This window comes from Taudactylus pleione, unplaced genomic scaffold (assembly GCF_031769625.1).
Source record: "Taudactylus pleione unplaced genomic scaffold, aTauple2 ptg000281l, whole genome shotgun sequence".
Taxonomy (NCBI): domain Eukaryota; kingdom Metazoa; phylum Chordata; class Amphibia; order Anura; family Myobatrachidae; genus Taudactylus; species Taudactylus pleione.
The window spans coordinates 679,364-695,359 of record NW_028284683.1 but is presented as its reverse complement, the minus strand read 5'-3'; the positions used below and the strand labels follow the sequence as shown (position 1 = coordinate 695,359).

General features: G+C 45.6%; 1 protein-coding gene across 1 annotated transcript; it reads right to left on the bottom strand.

Annotated features, from left to right (window-relative positions):
- Positions 1-934: 934 nt before the first annotated feature.
- LOC148512573 (protein ABHD14A-like) lies at positions 935-15,661 on the bottom strand. Its single transcript, XM_088482031.1, has 4 exons — positions 15,112-15,661; positions 13,963-14,078; positions 13,638-13,873; positions 935-4,491 (listed from the first exon to the last, which is right to left on the bottom strand). Exons 1-4 carry the CDS (start codon positions 15,351-15,353, stop codon positions 4,312-4,314), a joined length of 774 nt encoding a protein of 257 aa, XP_088338157.1. The 5' UTR covers positions 15,354-15,661; the 3' UTR covers positions 935-4,311.
- Between the last annotated feature and the right edge of the window lie 335 nt (positions 15,662-15,996).

Below are 15,996 nucleotides of genomic sequence, written 5' to 3'. Positions count from 1 at the left end.
TAATTTTATCTATTACCTAAACCCCAAAAGCACGTACCCTGGAGCAATAACTACCTAATAACATGCCTTCCCAAAGATCCCCCAAAGAGAACAGCAGAAAAGTGGTCCGAATTGAGTGTGTCAGAAAAACCTGACAGTTGGAACTTTAGATTTACTCCCAAATCCTCATTTTTTATGTTTTTGCCCTGAAATTTGTCATGCAGCACCGAGCGACAGTTCTACCCGTCTGTGGCAAATTCGGTATCTCCAATAGCTTTTGAGGTGTAGCCCCTTAAACACCATGCCCCCCCTCGGGAGTTCTCTATGGGAGAATTCCGTTTTTTTAGATTCAGCCTTAATATAAAGGCACGTCTGTGTATACTGTGTGTGTGTGTGTATATGTATATATATATATATATATATATATATATATATATATGTATATGTGGTTCCTCTGTCAGATGTTTTTTTTTTTTTATTAGGAATTTGTGCAAACATGATTAAAATAGTAAATTGTGCTTATATCCTTAGGTTTTTGTTTATGTTTGTCCACATATTTTATGATAGGCAAAACCAGAGCTGATGGCTGCGGATTACATGGCCCTGGACCACCAATCTGTGGCACCCCAGGGTTTTGGAACCACTGATGGATAGTGTGATACTGCCATCTACTGACTAAAATTAATACTGGCTTACAATTATCATTTGTATTATACCTGAGAGAGGTCTATAAAGAATGCAGGGTGGGTGGAGTTTTTGGAAGAAACACTACACTGATCTCGATGTACAGAGCGTCTTTGAAGCACAGTGTGACTCGCCCTAGGGCAGAAGCACTGAATTGGTACGCCCGCATCCAGCCAAGATATTTTTATGCTAACCACATTAATAAAAAGCTAAGAAAAATATTTTTTTCTATTATACTTTTTTTTATATCATTCTTATCCTTATTTTGGGTTATAAAAAAAAAAATTACAGATCTCAGTGCCCGACGCAAGTTTGTATACAGGATAATATTTTTTGCAGCTTATACATTTTGTAGCATTAATACACAAAAATCAACATTGTTGGACAAGATTATTTATTTTTTCGGTGACAATATAAAGTCGCTTTTCTTACGCATTTTTTGTATAAAACATGTTCCAGTTTCCGCTTAGAACGCCCCTGTAATACTCTGGTAACAATAATAGTCCGAGCATTGACCGAACCAAAAACACCAAATTCCTCTGCATCAGATTTCTACCAGCACAAGCTCCTATCTGTGCATTATCAGTCTCTGGGCCGTTTTCAATTAGAAGCGAAAAGCCGTTTCCATTTACCACGCGTACCACGTCATTTTCGCCGATTTCATTTATCCCCGTATTCAATTTCAGCGTCTTTTCGCCGGAGCGAAAACGCAATGCAATGTAATAGGCGAAAAAGTTTCACCTATAAATACCCTTCTGAAAAAAGTGCAGAATTGGGGTTTTGGGGCGCAGAGGTGCGGAAACCACCCTGTACCCTTTGTACATCCCCCTTCACACAAATTGTGTAAAAAATAAAAATGCAAAAAAATACACAAAGGACACCCCAAAAAAGCACCTTGAAAAAATTGGCGAAAAAGAAATGAAAGTGGGGGTACAAATTCAAAAACTAGCGAAATAGCCTTTAGGGGGGGTCTGCAAGTATGGGGGAGGGGTTTGCTGAAGGTGCGTTTTTGGCACTTTTTAATGCTTGACTTTAGCAAGTTCAACATATGCTTGCACCCATTGTCATGTACCCCAAATTTGATGGGAATGCTTATTTCCCCCCAAAAAAGTAGCAAAATGCTATTCTTCACCACTTGCTGAAAGATGCTAAATAGCGTCTATTGAGACCATTTAAAAAAGGCAAATACCTTTAGCAGTGCTATTCGGGGGTACCCATAGTGATCCCCCATGTCTCTGCTTTTTTTGGGGGGTGTCAGGCTAATTTCCCCAAAACTGACAGAACTTTTCGCCAATTTCAGCTTCGCCGATTTGGAATTGAATAAGCACGATACTTTTTCGCACCCAAAACCAGCGATGATGGCAAAAAGTTCGGCAACGGACTTTTCGCTTCTAAGTGAATACGGCCCTATATGTTTAATTATCATATATATACATTTGTACAGCCTATAAATAAGTATATTCCCTATGGCTTATGTCATTGATAAAGTTATTCATCTTTAGGAGCCTTGTTATCGCCAGTTATTACTGCACGCACGTTGACGACTCCATTATGTTTCTGCGCAGCTTAACAGTGACGATAATGAATACACCCTGTTCTATTCTGCTATGCTGCCCAAATATACTGACTAATCGCATCCGTGTCCACACCATTGTAATATTGTTTCCTTGTCCCCAGTTATCCTAACAAGTTCTAAGTTAATGGATACGTAATAACAAACAGTACATGGCAGCCAAGAATAAAGCTGCATACACACACAACGATTGAGTTGATGAACGATTTTAATAAACGATTTTCTACCTTGAAAAAATGAACTAAAATCGTTTACTAAAGTTGTTCATTTACTATGTTCATTTAAATGTAATGAACGATTTTTATGAACTACAAACGATTTTTGCATATTAACTTAATGAAAATTGTTCAGTTGACAAGTCTGACTGAACTACAAACTACAAACGTGAACGCGCATGAACAATAATCGGTCATCGTTTGACTCAGAAAGTGAACGATTTTTTCAAACGATTATCGTTAAACGATATCGTTTAACGATAATCGTTCAAAAAAATCGTTGTGTGTGTATGCACCTTTAGACATAGGGCCTGATTCAGACCCACTCGCGAGCGGCTGTCCGCTCGCAAGTGGGTCGATGGTGTGCACTGAGCATGCGCACGACGGAGGGAGCTCCGTCGTGCGCATGCGCGAGACGCGACGAGCGAAGGACTTTCCTTCGCTCGTTGTGTCTGATCAAAGGGGGCGTGCTGTCGATGTTGATTGACAGCACGCCCCCTTTGGTGGGCGTGCCTCCAAGAGGGGGCGTTCCCAAGGGAACGCCTACCGTCAGAAGCCGGCCCACTGACATCACTAGTGATGTCAGTGGGAGTGATTTTGCCTCTGATAGAGCCAAAATCACCCCGGGCCTTGCGGTTGAGAAACTCAACCGCAGGCTCCGGCTCGCAGTGGCGATGGTCGCGATGGTCAAGACCATCGCGACCATCAACCTGCACGCTCGTATAAGCTGTGGGTGGTGACCCACAGCTATACGAGCGTCCAGGAGGACGCTCCATTTTTATGGAGGACGGCCCTCATTCAGAGCGAGCGCTCTGCTCAGAGCGTCCGGCTCTGAATGAGGGCCATAGTTCCATCTTTACATAATCTTTGTAATAAAGCTAATATTCACCCCAGAAAGGTGTCTAGATTTGCAGCCTGGTGCATTAGCCGGTGTTTGAGTCCTATGCAGTGATAACAGCTGCAGAGAAGGTTACACTAACTGGTGTCAGAAGTGGGACGCAATGCCTCAAGGCTGCATCATGGCATCTGTGACACAGAGCCATCTCCATAAGCCACATAATGATCTCTGCAGTCAGTCGGCCTCTAAACACTGGATGCACAAAAGCTAAAGTGCAAAGCGTTTGTGACGTTTAGTGGCAGCACGTACCGACATGATAACTATAGAAAATAATGGCCTCTATATGTACAGGGGTTAGTGCATCAGTAGGTGGCTAAATCCTCCTAGAGGCACATCAAACAGGTTCTCATAATTTGGGGGGAGGGGTGAGGGGGAGTGGGGGATTTGTATGAAATCTGAAAAAATTAAAACAAAATTGATCAATAAACAAGTTGCCCTTTTATCAGTAGTGCCACAATGACAAAACCAGCGCAAACCCTTCCATTAACATAGTGCAGCATGGGCCACTCGCTATGAGACAGGACATCATGGCCGCCCCCAGTCAGAAAGAGCCGCCATTGTAAATCTCATGGAGGTCAACAGAAAGGGGCCTCAACTCCAGCCCTCCAGTAAAAGTCATTATCACTGGAACTTAATCCACCAGTTCCCTTAGAAATAGCCCCACTTACCTCACTTATACACCTTATCCCATCCTCCACCACCCTCCCTTGTCACATTTAATGTATGTCAGACATCTGGAGCTCATAGTGTAGAACACGCACACACGCATGGACCTATGACTCGCAGTATGTGTCTTTGGCTACTGAATGGCCTTGTCCACATGATAAAAATCCCTAGACACCAGTGTGAGAGACGCTGGACCTCCCCGGCAGATAAACCTCCATAACGCCAGCGATGACGGTTCTTCTCCCATGTCTCTAATCCCTCATTGGGCTCCTCAGCTCCTCCGACAGGAAGTGGAGTTAGAGTTTGCTCAGGAACATTAGAAGGGCGGTATGAAATTCTTCCGGCCTGTCCATGTAACAGGCGTGTCCGGCTCCATGCAGTGGGCTTAGCGTGTGGTTCAGCAGTAGCTTCAGGCTCTCTAGCGACTGGCGACCCAGATTGATGTCCTCTGTCCCATATACGATGAGGGTGGGAACCTGTGGGACACATATATACTATCAGTACAGATCCTATACATGACTGAGCTATATGTGATCATCATGCGTTGGAGTAACTACCATAGGTGTATGGGGTACAGCTACTATGGGGCCCAGAGCTGAGGGGGGCCCCATCTTCCTTGTCAAATTTATATACATTTTCAACCATTGAGTGGTATATAGGGAACCTTACAAACTTTTGCTATGCGGCCTTCAAATACCTAGTTACGCCCCTGTCATCAAGACGAAGGTGTCCGCTACAGGGGAAAGTTTATGTTTATTATATACTAAATATAATATATATAGCACATTTATATACTATGAGAGTCAATATACAGCACATATGCCCATGATGAAAGGATTTGATAGGGGAAATAAAATCACTGTGATTAGTCCGTGCCTGGGGCTCCCTGACGTAACTAATGCAGATTTGATTACTGAGAATGTATAAAGCTTCTAAACTCGTGCTCCCTCCCGAATGCCAGGGCTAATTTATTAACAAATGCAGAATGTGCCTACAGTGTGACACTTCAGAGCAACTCCCTCAGGAACACAGTGAGCAGGCTCCTGCCAGTACATGGGCGGGTCAATGTCTCATTAATAACCATGAATATTCATAACTGCCCAGAAGGTAGAAAACTTCCTCCAGTGCGAGGATGTCACAGGAGGTCTCTGAGGAACGCAGTGAGCAGGCTCCTGCCAGTACATGGGCGTGTCGATGTCTCATTAATATCCGTGAATATTCATAATTGCCCAGAATGTAGAAAACTTCCTTCAGTGCGAGGATGTCACAGGAGGTCTCTGAGGAACGCAGTGAGCAGGCTCCTGCCAGTTTATGGGCGGGTTACTCTTATTAATACTCATAAATATTCATATTTGAGCAGAAGATGGCTGTCTCCCTGCAGTCATGCACTGATGGAATGCCTACTCGCCAGCACTGAGGTGCAATGACTATATTGTGTATGATGTATATTCATTGCATGCTTTCACAGTCTCTAAATGTCTCCAAGCGTGTCCACCATGCACCGCTAGGGTTTCGTACAACAGTAGACACCCAGGGACAATGGGCCTGATTCAGAGCCGGATGCAATTAGCGCTCACTCGTCCAGAAATTAGGGGTGGCTATTCAAATGAACCGTTCGCTCTTTGCGGTCTGTTCACGCCTCTAGGTCTGAACGAGCGAACAAAACTTGCGGTCGTTTTTTGGAAACTACGCCCCCTGGCCGCTCGCATCCTACGTCATGTCCGCTATTTATTAGATTAATAGAGTACATCGACCAGCGTATGAACTGCTCGCTATTCTTGTGGTTGGTTTTTACTACCACAATCTTGTGAGCAGTTCTGGCTATAAAATAACCTAGTGACGTGGTCAATGACGCTGCTGTTTTAATTATGCACACTCTTAAAACGCCCGTTTTGACCTTGAAGCACGTTCGGATCTCCACTCCACGTTTTCAAGCACCTTCCCCTGTTACCACCCACATACGCCTCATTCTGTCACTCAAAATAGCAGGCATTCGCTATTTAGCGAACAAACGATTTTCGGCCGCACTGACTGGTTCGCGCATGCGTATAACGATCCATACGCATGCGCAGTTGGGCAAACGCTCGGAGCGAACGAGCGGCCGCTTACGAGCGGCTCTGAATCAGGCCCAATGTTCTGACCAATCACAGAGACTTTTCAGGACTTACTGCATCAGTGCTCGGCCATTTTGTGCCAGAAGTCCTGATCAGTCCAGAAGACAAAATAACTGGTAAAAAATATGGCACAAGGTTAAACTGGCAGCAGCATGGCTCACTGGGTGATGGGATTTACCATCCCTTTAATGGAGGAGAAGGTGTCCTTTGCTCATCTTCCTGGCCACATAGACTGCCCGGAGTAGGCTACAGATAACAGAGGGTAAGTGGGTTGGCACTAGGACAGCCCCTCCGATCAGCGGCACCAATACCAGGCAGGTACTGAAGACACACCAGAACGGGTACTATGCTGGCCATAAAGGAGAGTCGGAGCCTATGCCCGGTGTGCCATGCGTGGATAGCTCTGACTACTGGTTATGGTTTCAGCACTGATCAGTAGATTGCGCTATATATATATATATATATATATATATATTAGTATACAAACATCAGGCACCACAGCCGGAAACACCAACACTCCACAACCTCATCCCAAAGTGTAAAACAATATTTCATTCAGTCTAATACAGAAACGCCGTCATTCCGCCAGTGCTAGAACAGATAACTTATCAGGACAGCAAAGTAAATGACATCACAAGAAGCAGCAGACATACACACATACAGACGTGGTCTCATACACCCAGCCGCAATGCACCACCCAGCCACAATGCGCCACCCAGCCGCAATGCGCCACCCAGCCACAATGCGCCACCCAGCATGACTGAGCTGCTCTGGCAGCTGTAGCACTCCGTCTTTGTTTAAATGTTGTCTTACTCACAACTCAGATACAGCGAGACGCCGCTCACAGAGTACCACAGACGCCGCTCACAGCGTACCACAGACGCCGCTCACAGCGTACCACAGACGCCGCTCACAGCGTACCACAGACGCCGCTCACAGCGTACCAGAGACGCCGCTCACAAAGTACCAGTAACATGGAGTACCATCACATCCTCACACACACTTACACAGGCTCTGACCTTACTCAGGAATTACTAACCTCATCACACGCAGTGACTACACAAGACTGAGAGACCATCAGTAACATGGAGTACCATCACAGCCTCACACTTACACAGGCTCTGACCTTACTCAGGAATTACTAACCTCATCACACGCAGTGACTACACAAGACTGAGATACCATCGGTAACATGGAGTACCATCACAGCCTCACACACACTTACACAGGCTCTGACCTTACTCAGGAATTACTAACCTCATCACACGCAGTGACTACACAAGACTGAGAGACCATCAGTAACATGGAGTACCATCACAGCCTCACACTTACACAGGCTCTGACCTTACTCAGGAATTACTAACCTCATCACACGCAGTGACTACACAAGACTGAGACCATCAGTAACATGGAGTACCATCACAGCCTCACACACACTTACACAGGCTCTGACCTTACTCAGGAATTACTAACCTCATCACACGCAGTGATTACACAAGACTGAGACACCATCAGTAACATGGAGTACCATCACAGCCTCACACACACTTACACAGGCTCTGACCTTACTCAGGAATTACTAACCTCATCACACACAGTGATTACACAAGACTGAGAGACCATCAGTAACATGGAGTACCATCACAGCCTCACACACACTTACACAGGCTCTGACCTTACTCAGGAATTACTAACCTCATCACACGCAGTGATTACACAAGACTGAGATTCCATCAGTAACATGGAGTACCATCACAGCCTCACACACACTTACACAGGCTCTGACCTTACTCAGGAATTACTAACCACATCACACACAGTGATTACACAAGACTGAGATACCATCAGTAACATGGAGTACTATCACAGCCTCACACACACTTACACAGGCTCTGACCTTACTCAGGAATTACTAACCTCATCACACACAGTGATTACACAAGACTGAGACACCATCAGTAACATGGAGTACCATCACAGCCTCACACACACTTACACAGGCTCTGACCTTACTCAGGAATTACTAACCTCATCACACGCAGTGATTACACAAGACTGAGACACCATCAGTAACATGGAGTACCATCACAGCCTCACACACACTTACACAGGCTCTGACCTTACTCAGGAATTACTAACCTCATCACACACAGTGATTACACAAGACTGAGAGACCATCAGTAACATGGAGTACCATCACAGCCTCACACACACTTACACAGGCTCTGACCTTACTCAGGAATTACTAACCTCATCACACACAGTGATTACACAAGACTGAGAGACCATCAGTAACATGGAGTACCATCACAGCCTCACACACACTTACACAGGCTCTGACCTTACTCAGGAATTACTAACCTCATCACACGCAGTGATTACACAAGACTGAGATTCCATCAGTAACATGGAGTACCATCACAGCCTCACACACACTTACACAGGCTCTGACCTTACTCAGGAATTACTAACCTCATCACACACAGTGACTACACAAGACTGAGAGACCATCAGTAACATGGAGTACCATCGCTGCCTCACACACACTTACACAGGCTCTGACCTTACTCAGGAATTACTAACCACATCACACACAGTGATTACACAAGACTGAGATACCATCAGTAACATGGAGTACCATCACAGCCTCACACACACTTACACAGGCTCTGACCTTACTCAGGAATTACTAACCTCATCACACACAGTGATTACACAAGACTGAGATTCCATCAGTAACATGGAGTACCATCACAGCCTCACACACACTTACACAGGCTCTGACCTTACTCAGGAATTACTAACCTCATCACACACAGTGATTACACAAGACTGAGAGACCATCAGTAACATGGAGTACTATCACAGCCTCACACACACACTTACACAGGCTCTGACCTTACTCAGGAATTACTAACCTCATCACACACAGTGATTACACAAGACTGAGATTCCATCAGTAACATGGAGTACCACCACAGCCTCACACACACTTACACAGGCTCTGACCTTACTCAGGAATTACTAACCTCATCACACAGTGATTACACAAGACTGAGACACCATCAGTAACATGGAGAACCATCACAGCCTCACACACACTTACACAGGCTCTGACCTTACTCAGGAATTACTAACCTCATCACATGCAGTGATTACACAAGACTGAGACACCATCAGTAACATGGAGTACCATCACATCCTCACACACACTTACACAGGCTCTGACCTTACTCAGGAATTACTAACCTCATCACACAGTGATTACACAAGACTGAGATACCATCAGTAACATGGAGTACCATCACAGCCTCACACACACTTACACAGGCTCTGACCTTACTCAGGAATTACTAACCTCATCACACGCAGTGATTACACAAGACTGAGATACCATCAGTAACATGGAGTACCATCACAGCCTCACACACACTCACACAGGCTCTGACCTTACTCAGGAATTACTAACCTCATCACACACAGTGATTACACAAGACTGAGATACCATCAGTAACATGGAGTACCATCACAGCCTCACACACACTTACACAGGCTCTGACCTTACTCAGGAATTACTAACCTCATCACACGCAGTGATTACACAAGACTGAGAGACCATCAGTAACATGGAGTACCATCACAGCCTCACACACACTTACACAGGCTCTGACCTTACTCAGGAATTACTAACCTCATCACACGCAGTGATTACACAAGACTGAGAGACCATCAGTAACATGGAATACCATCACAGCCTCACACACACTTACACAGGCTCTGACCTTACTCAGGAATTACTAACCTCATCACACACAGTGATTACACAAGACTGAGAAACCATCAGTAACATGGAGTACCATCACATCCTCACACACACTTACACAGGCTCTGACCTTACTCAGGAATTACTAACCTCATCACACGCAGTGATTACACAAGACTGAGACACCATCAGTAACATGGAGTACCATCACAGCCTCACACACACACAGGCTCTGACCTTACTCAGGAATTACTAACCTCATCACACGCAGTGATTACACAAGACTGAGAAACCATCAGTAACATGGAGTACCATCACAGCCTCACACACACTTACACAGGCTCTGACCTTACTCAGGAATTACTAACCTCATCACACACAGTGATTACACAAGACTGAGAAACCATCAGTAACATGGAGTACCATCACAGCCTCACACACACTTACACAGGCTCTGACCTTACTCAGGAATTACTAACCTCATCACACACAGTGATTACACAAGACTGAGAAACCATCAGTAACATGGAGTACCATCACATCCTCACACACACTTACACAGGGTCTGACCTTACTCAGGAATTACTAACCTCATCACTCACAGTGATTACACAAGACTGAGAAACCATCAGTAACATGGAGTACCATCACAGCCTCACACACACTTACACAGGCTCTGACCTTACTCAGGAATTACTAACCTCATCACACACAGTGATTACACAAGACTGAGAAACCATCAGTAACATGGAGTACCATCACAGCCTCACACACACTTACACAGGCTCTGACCTTACTCAGGAATTACTAACCTCATCACACGCAGTGATTACACAAGACTGAGACACCATCAGTAACACAGAGTACCATCACATCCTCACACACACTTACACAGGGTCTGACCTTACTCAGGAATTACTAACCTCATCACACACAGTGATTACACAAGACTGAGAAACCATCAGTAACACAGAGTACCATCACATCCTCACACACACTTACACAGGCTCTGACCTTACTCAGGAATTACTAACCTCATCACACGCAGTGATTACACAAGACTGAGACACCATCAGTAACATGGAGTACCATCACAGCCTCACACACACACAGGCTCTGACCTTACTCAGGAATTACTAACCTCATCACACGCAGTGATTACACAAGACTGAGATACCATCAGTAACATGGAGTACCATCACATCCTCACACACACTTACACAGGCTCTGACCTTACTCAGGAATTACTAACCTCATCACACAGTGACTACACAAGACTGAGATACCATCAGTAACATGGAGTACCATCACAGCCTCACACACACTTACACAGGCTCTGACATTACTCAGGAATTACTAACCTCATCACACGCAGTGATTACACAAGACTGAGACACGATCAGTAACATGGAGTACCATCACATCCTCACACACACTTACACAGGCTCTGACCTTACTCAGGAATTACTAACCTCATCACACAGTGACTACACAAGACTGAGATACCATCAGTAACATGGAGTACCATCACATCCTCACACACACTTACACAGGCTCTGACCTTACTCAGGAATTACTAACCTCAGTGCACGCAGTGAGTAGTCAGGCAGCGTATGGCATCGTAGTGAATCATTTATTCACGCTCCTGTTTGCCATTCAAACACACTGACACGCCTGCATTTCACCGACCACCCCCCCATCACCACCTATACATATAACTTTGGTGCTTCCTGTCAATCACTCGGCGGTGGGTCTGCATAGTCACTGTTAACACAGTCTCGATTGCAGTGGGGTGTTCGCACACGCGCCCTGTGATGTATACGCATGGGCGGAACGCAACAGTCATCCAATTGCGTGCGTTATCGCAGCTGAATCAGGCCCCATATACATACACAGCTGTACACATACATACACTCCAGTACATATACATACATTACTGTAGATATACAAACACACCTGTACATACACATTATACTGTATATATATATATATATTATATATAGTCAGGTGCATAAATATTGGGACATTGACAGAATTTTCATATTTTGGCCTCTATTCACCACCGCAATGGCTTTGAAATGAAACAAACAAGATGTGCTTTAACTGCAGACTTTCAGATTTAATTTGAGGGTAATTACATCCAAATCGGGTGACCGGTGTAGGAATTACAACGGTTTCTATATGTGCCGCACACTTTTTAAGGGGCCAAAAGTAATGGGACTATCAACTCAAAAGCTATTTCATGGACAGGTGTGGGCTATTCCCTCGTTATTTCATTATCAATTAAGCAGGTAAAAGGTCTGGAGTTGATTCTAGGTGTGACATTTGCATTTGGAATCAGTTGCTGTCGACCCTCAATATGAGATCCAAAGAGCTGTCACTATCAGTGAAGCAAGCCATCATTAGGCTGAAAAATCAAAACAAACCCATCAGAGAGATAGCAAAAACATTAGGTGTGGCCAAATCAACTGTTTGGAACATTCTTAAAAAGAAAGAACGCACCGGAGAGCTCAGCAACACCAAAAGACCCGGAAGACCACAGAAAACAACTGTGATGGATGACAGAAGAATTATTTCCCTGGTGAAGAAAAACCCCTTCACAACAGTTGGCCAAATCAAGAACACTCTCCAGGAGGTAGGTGTATATGTGTCAAAGTCAACAATCAAGAGAAGATTTCACAAGAGTGAATATAGAGGGTTCACCACAAGATGTAAACCATTGGTGAGCCACAAAAACAGGAAGACCAGATTAGAGTTTGCCAAACAACATCTAAAAAAGCCATTACAGTTCTGGAACAACATCCTATGGACAGATGAGATAAAGATCAACTTGTACCAGAGTGATGGGAAGAGAAGAGTATGGAGAAGGAAAGGAACTGCTCATGATCCAAAACATACCACCTCATCAGTGAAGCATGGTGGCGGTAGTGTCATGATGTGGGCATGTATGGCTGCCAATGGAACTGGTTCCCTTGTATTTATTGATGATGTGACTGCTGACAGAAGCAGCAGAATGAATTTTGAAGTGTTTCGGGCAATATTATATGCTCATATTCAGTCAAATGCTTCAGAACTAATTGGACGGCGCTTCACAGTGCAGATGGACAATGACCCGAAGCATACTGCAAAAGCAACCAAAGAGGTTTTTAAGGCTAAAAAGTGGAATGTTATGCAATGGCCAAGTCAATCCCCTGACCTGAATCTGATTGAGCATGCATTTCACTTGATGAAGACAAAACTGAAGGGAAAATGCCCCAAGAACAAGCAGGAACTGAAGACATTTGCAGTAGAGGCCTGGCAGAGCATCACCAGGGATGAAACCCAGCGTCTGGTGATGTCTATGCGTTCCAGACTTCAGGCTGTAATTGCCTGCAAAGGATTTGCAACAAAGTATTAAAAAGTGAAAGTTAGATTTAGGATTGTTTAGTTTGTCCCAATACTTTTGGCCCCTTAAAAAGTGGGAGGTACATATAGAAACCGTTGTAATTCCTACACCGTTTACCCGATTTGGATGTAATTACCCTCAAATGAAATCTGAAAGTCTGCAGGTAAATCACATCTTGTTTGTTTCATTTCAAAGCCATTGTGGTGGTGAATAGAGGCCAAAATATGAAAATTCTGTCACTGTCCCAATATTTATGCACCTGACTGACCTGAGTATATATATATACACACGCACACCTGTACATCCACACACACATATATACACATACACACACCTGTGCATACATGTATACATACACACCTTTATCTGCTGGTAGAGCTGTGGTTTGAAGCTCTTGGTCCCCACTGGAGCGATAGGGATGAACCCTCTCAGGCGGTCGGGATGCTGCAGGAGGAGCGGCAGCGAGAAGAGGCCACTCATGGAGGGACTAATGAGGACCGGATGACGAAGCCCCAGTGATTCCATGATATGGAGGAGATAATCGGTGCGGCCTTTCTCCGAGGACATGGGCTGAGCGCGCAGCGACTCCCCGTATCCTGGAATAGAGCACACAGGACGCGGTGGGACTGGCTGTAGCCGCGGGCACAGATATTATCCGGTTATATCAGCTGTAATGCACAGTTACCTGGTAGATCAATAGCCACGGCCCGGTATCCATGTTCTGACAGGATGTGCAGGGTCCCCAGGTCCTCCCACGTTTTGGAGGTGAACGAGCGCCCATGTAATAACAGCACAGGGAACCTGCAAACACATTGGGGGAGATTTACTAAGCCTTGCGGAAAGATAAAGTACAAACCAATCAGCTCCTGTCATTTTTCAAACACAGCCTGTAAAGTGAGTTAGGAGGTGATTGGTTGGTACTTTATTTCTCTCCAAACGCTAAGCACATAACCCCCATAATCAGAAACCTCAGTGCTGCAGCCTGTCGGGATAAATTCCAGTTTCTACACTCAGACGGGAAGCAATTTTCCTTTGCACACTGACACTACGGTGATAGACATCAGGACACATGGCCTAAGCTTCTCTAGGCCTCAATGTAAAGAGCACGTGTAACATACGCACTGCGGAGGCAGCCATTTTGAGAACAACCACCCATATCTATATGAATGCGGCCTATAAAATCTTCCGAAGCCAATGCGCAATGGATCTTGGCGATAAAATGCCTCGTCAGTGATGTCAGCGCGTCGTACTGGAGCGCCAGCGCGATATCAGACAGACCTCTACGAGCAGGTGACAATGTAAGAGGACATCTCATTGGCTACAGAAATCAGTTCAGTCTGCGCCCCATGTACAGGTTGCACTGACTGCGGCCCTGGCTGAGCGTATTGGGGCGTAAGGCGGGCGTCTGAGCCGTAAGTCTGGATGTGACAATGGTGCACACGCACAGATAAAATGTGACTACATCCCACTATGACAGCCCGAGCGGCCCGACCTAGAGACCAGTCTGCAGTAATGCGTATATCCCAGCACCCCCGTACACATAATACACATATAGTCACATGATAACGCACATATGCGCCAGCCGTGTGATGTCACTTCTATTCTGTGCGTTCTACATGCGCAGTTTTGCATCATCTAATGACACCTTAGTACCAGGCCGGAAATCTGTCACTTGTTTTAAAACAACTAAATATACAATAACTATTTGTAACTGGTGCCAATCTGGTCCCCATGCCAGTGACAGCGGGTAGATAGGCAGCATCTGCCATCCCCACCATCTCGGGGTAACCCCATCCTACTCACCAGCCCCCTATAGTCCCCCCAGCTGTCTCACCTCTCCACGGTGGCCTCCTCCAGGCTGTTTCGGGGTAACACCTCCCTGTAGAAGGTGGGCCAGTCTCCGGCTAGGGTCGCAGTCCGCACTGTGATGTTCATGGGGTCCTGGGGGTCTGATCGGGGGACCTCTGCCCTGGACTCCTCCAGCTCCATTTTTCCGGTGGGGAGAAGGAGATAGAGTAGGACGGATATGGACAAGACCAGGACTAGGAGCACCACCTTATGCCGCCCCAGACCCATTCTTACTGTGCCACCTGGGGGGGTGTCAGACTGTCCCTCTGCAGCCACCTACAGGTACAGACTCAATACCCCTAATACGCAGGAAAGACTACGGCTGTCTATGTGACTGTCTGAGGCACCACCCAGCACTCTCTCCTTCCCCCTCCCCTGCTCTCTATCACTAGTCCTTACAGCTGTCTATGTGACTGTCTGAGGCACCACCCAGCTGCACTCTCATATACTCTGTCTTCCCCGACTCTCTCTCGCTCTCATTACTCCTTACTGCAGCTGTCTATGTGACTGTTGTTGTGTCTAAGGCACCACCCAGCTGCAGTCTCATGCACTATCTCCTCCTCCCCTCTCCCCCTCCCCTCCTCTCACATCACTCCTCCCTACAGCTGTCTCTATATTCTGCATTCCTCCTTCTCCCCAGCTTCCAGTCTCTCCCGCTCCCCCTCCCCCTCCCAGTACAATACCAGGAGGTGACATATACAGTGTAACAGCTTTCTGCACTATGTATCTAGGGCTGATCAGTCTGTGTGCAGCCCCCTGAGCAGGTGGGGAAATTCTTTATTTTAAGGTAAAAAGGTTGTGACATAGTACAGAACCCATGAGACCCCCCCCCATCCTAATGAATATTCATGAACTTGGTAGAGTTTAACCA

Coding starts and splice junctions, on each gene's coding strand:
- LOC148512573 (XM_088482031.1), bottom strand. CDS start 15,353: ATGGGTCTGGGGCGGCATAAGGTGGTGCTCCTAGTCCTGGTCTTGTCC. Junction 13,874..13,962: donor CGTGGCTATTGATCTACCAG/GTAACTGTGCAT, acceptor GCTCTATTCCAG/GATACGGGGAGTCGCTGCGC. Junction 4,492..13,637: donor AGCTCTACCAGCAGATAAAG/GTGTGTATGTAT, acceptor TGTGTCCCACAG/GTTCCCACCCTCATCGTATA.